Consider the following 1,550-nt stretch of genomic DNA (forward strand, 5'->3'; position numbering starts at 1 on the left):
CTTCTACAGTTTATTCCGTGTATGAATTCTCTGGTGTTTAGTTAGCGCTGAGCTTCTACTGAAGTTTTTCCCACATTCCTTACAAGCATAAGGTTTTTCTCCAGTATGAATTCTCTGATGATCATGCAGATTGGTTTTTTTCCGAAAGGCTCGCCCACATTCATTACATTCATAGGGTTTTTCTCCAGTATGAGTTCTCTCATGCTGAATGAGGGATGAACTTTGACTAAAGGCTTTCCCACAGTCAATACATTCATAGGGTTTCTCTCCAGTGTGGGTCCTCTCATGTTGAGTAAGTGATGAGCGTCGACTGAAGGCTTCTCCACATTCATTACATTCATAGGGTTTTTCTCCAGTATGAATTCTGTGATGTTCTATGAAGCTTGTACTCCTTTTGAAAGCTTTTCCACATACATTACACTGATAGGGTTTCTCTCCAGCATGAAAAATAGGTTGTTGATTAAAGTTCTGCTCACATTCATAGGGGTTCTGTCCAGTATGGATCCTCTGATGATCAGTAAAGTCAGTGATGTGACTGAAATCTTCCCCACAGTCATTACAATGATAGGATTTCACTTCACTGACAGTACTTTCATCTTGAGTTAGAGATGAGCTGTGCTTGAAATCTACACTGTAGTTATTGCTTTGGTAAGGTTTGCCTCTCTTATGAATCCTCATATGTTTATAAAGGGATGGGCTCTGACCAAAAGCCCTCCCACATATGCTACATTCAAAAGGTTTCTCTCCTGTGTGAGTCCTTTCAAGCTGCACAAGGGAAGAACATCTGCTAAAGGCTTTCCCACACTCCTTACATTGAAAGGGTTTCTCTCCACTATGTGTGACCTCATGTTGGGTGAGGGATGTGCCATGCCTAAAAGATCTCCCACATAAATTGCATCGATAGGGTTTCTCTCCAGTGTGAATTCTCTGGTGCTGAACAAGGGAGGAGCTGCGCTGGAAGGCTTTCCCACAGAGACTACACTGGTAAGGTTTCTCTCCCGTGTGAGCATTCTCATGCTGGCCAAGGGATGAGCTATGCCTGAAAGCCTTCCCGCACACATTACATTCGAAGGGCTTCTCCCCAGTGTGAATTCTATGATGCTCAGTAAGTTGTGTCTTCCAGAGGAAGGTTTTCCCACAGTCAGTACATTCATGGTGTTTCTTTCCAGGATAAATCCCCTGATCTGTACCAATGGGGCAAGCTCCCTCTGCTTTATGAGTTTTCTCGTGTTTAGTAAGTGATGATCTATGAATAAAGGCTTTTCTACATTTATCACATTTGTAAGGTTTCTTTTTTGCAAGGATATTACTCTGATTAATTATATCTGAATTCTGTCCCAAATTGCTTCCAAGTGTATCACATTCACTAGGCCTTGAAGGAACATTCAGCTGTGTAACCAGAACTGTGTTCAATCTGGGGTTTTCACCAAACTTATTTTGCTGAAAAGTTTCCTCTGGTGTGATTACTTTCTTCTGGGTGGATGCATCTGGCCCCAGATACCTTTTCCAGTTTTCCTGGTGCCTCTCTAACTGGCTACTAACATCCCAAG

General features: G+C 42.3%; 1 protein-coding gene across 1 annotated transcript; it reads right to left on the reverse strand.

The window, feature by feature from the left end:
- Positions 1-3: 3 nt before the first annotated feature.
- LOC120225117 (zinc finger protein 90 homolog) lies at positions 4-1,548 on the reverse strand (the record flags this gene model as incomplete). The annotated part of the gene is made up of 1 exon (XM_039223347.1): positions 4-1,548. A coding segment is annotated over one exon (1,545 nt), but the record flags the coding sequence as incomplete, so codon positions are not given.
- Positions 1,549-1,550: the final 2 nt, after the last annotated feature.

Source organism: Hyaena hyaena, unplaced genomic scaffold (assembly GCF_003009895.1).
Source record: "Hyaena hyaena isolate Hyena2069 unplaced genomic scaffold, ASM300989v1 scaffold_1327, whole genome shotgun sequence".
Lineage (NCBI taxonomy): Eukaryota > Metazoa > Chordata > Mammalia > Carnivora > Hyaenidae > Hyaena > Hyaena hyaena.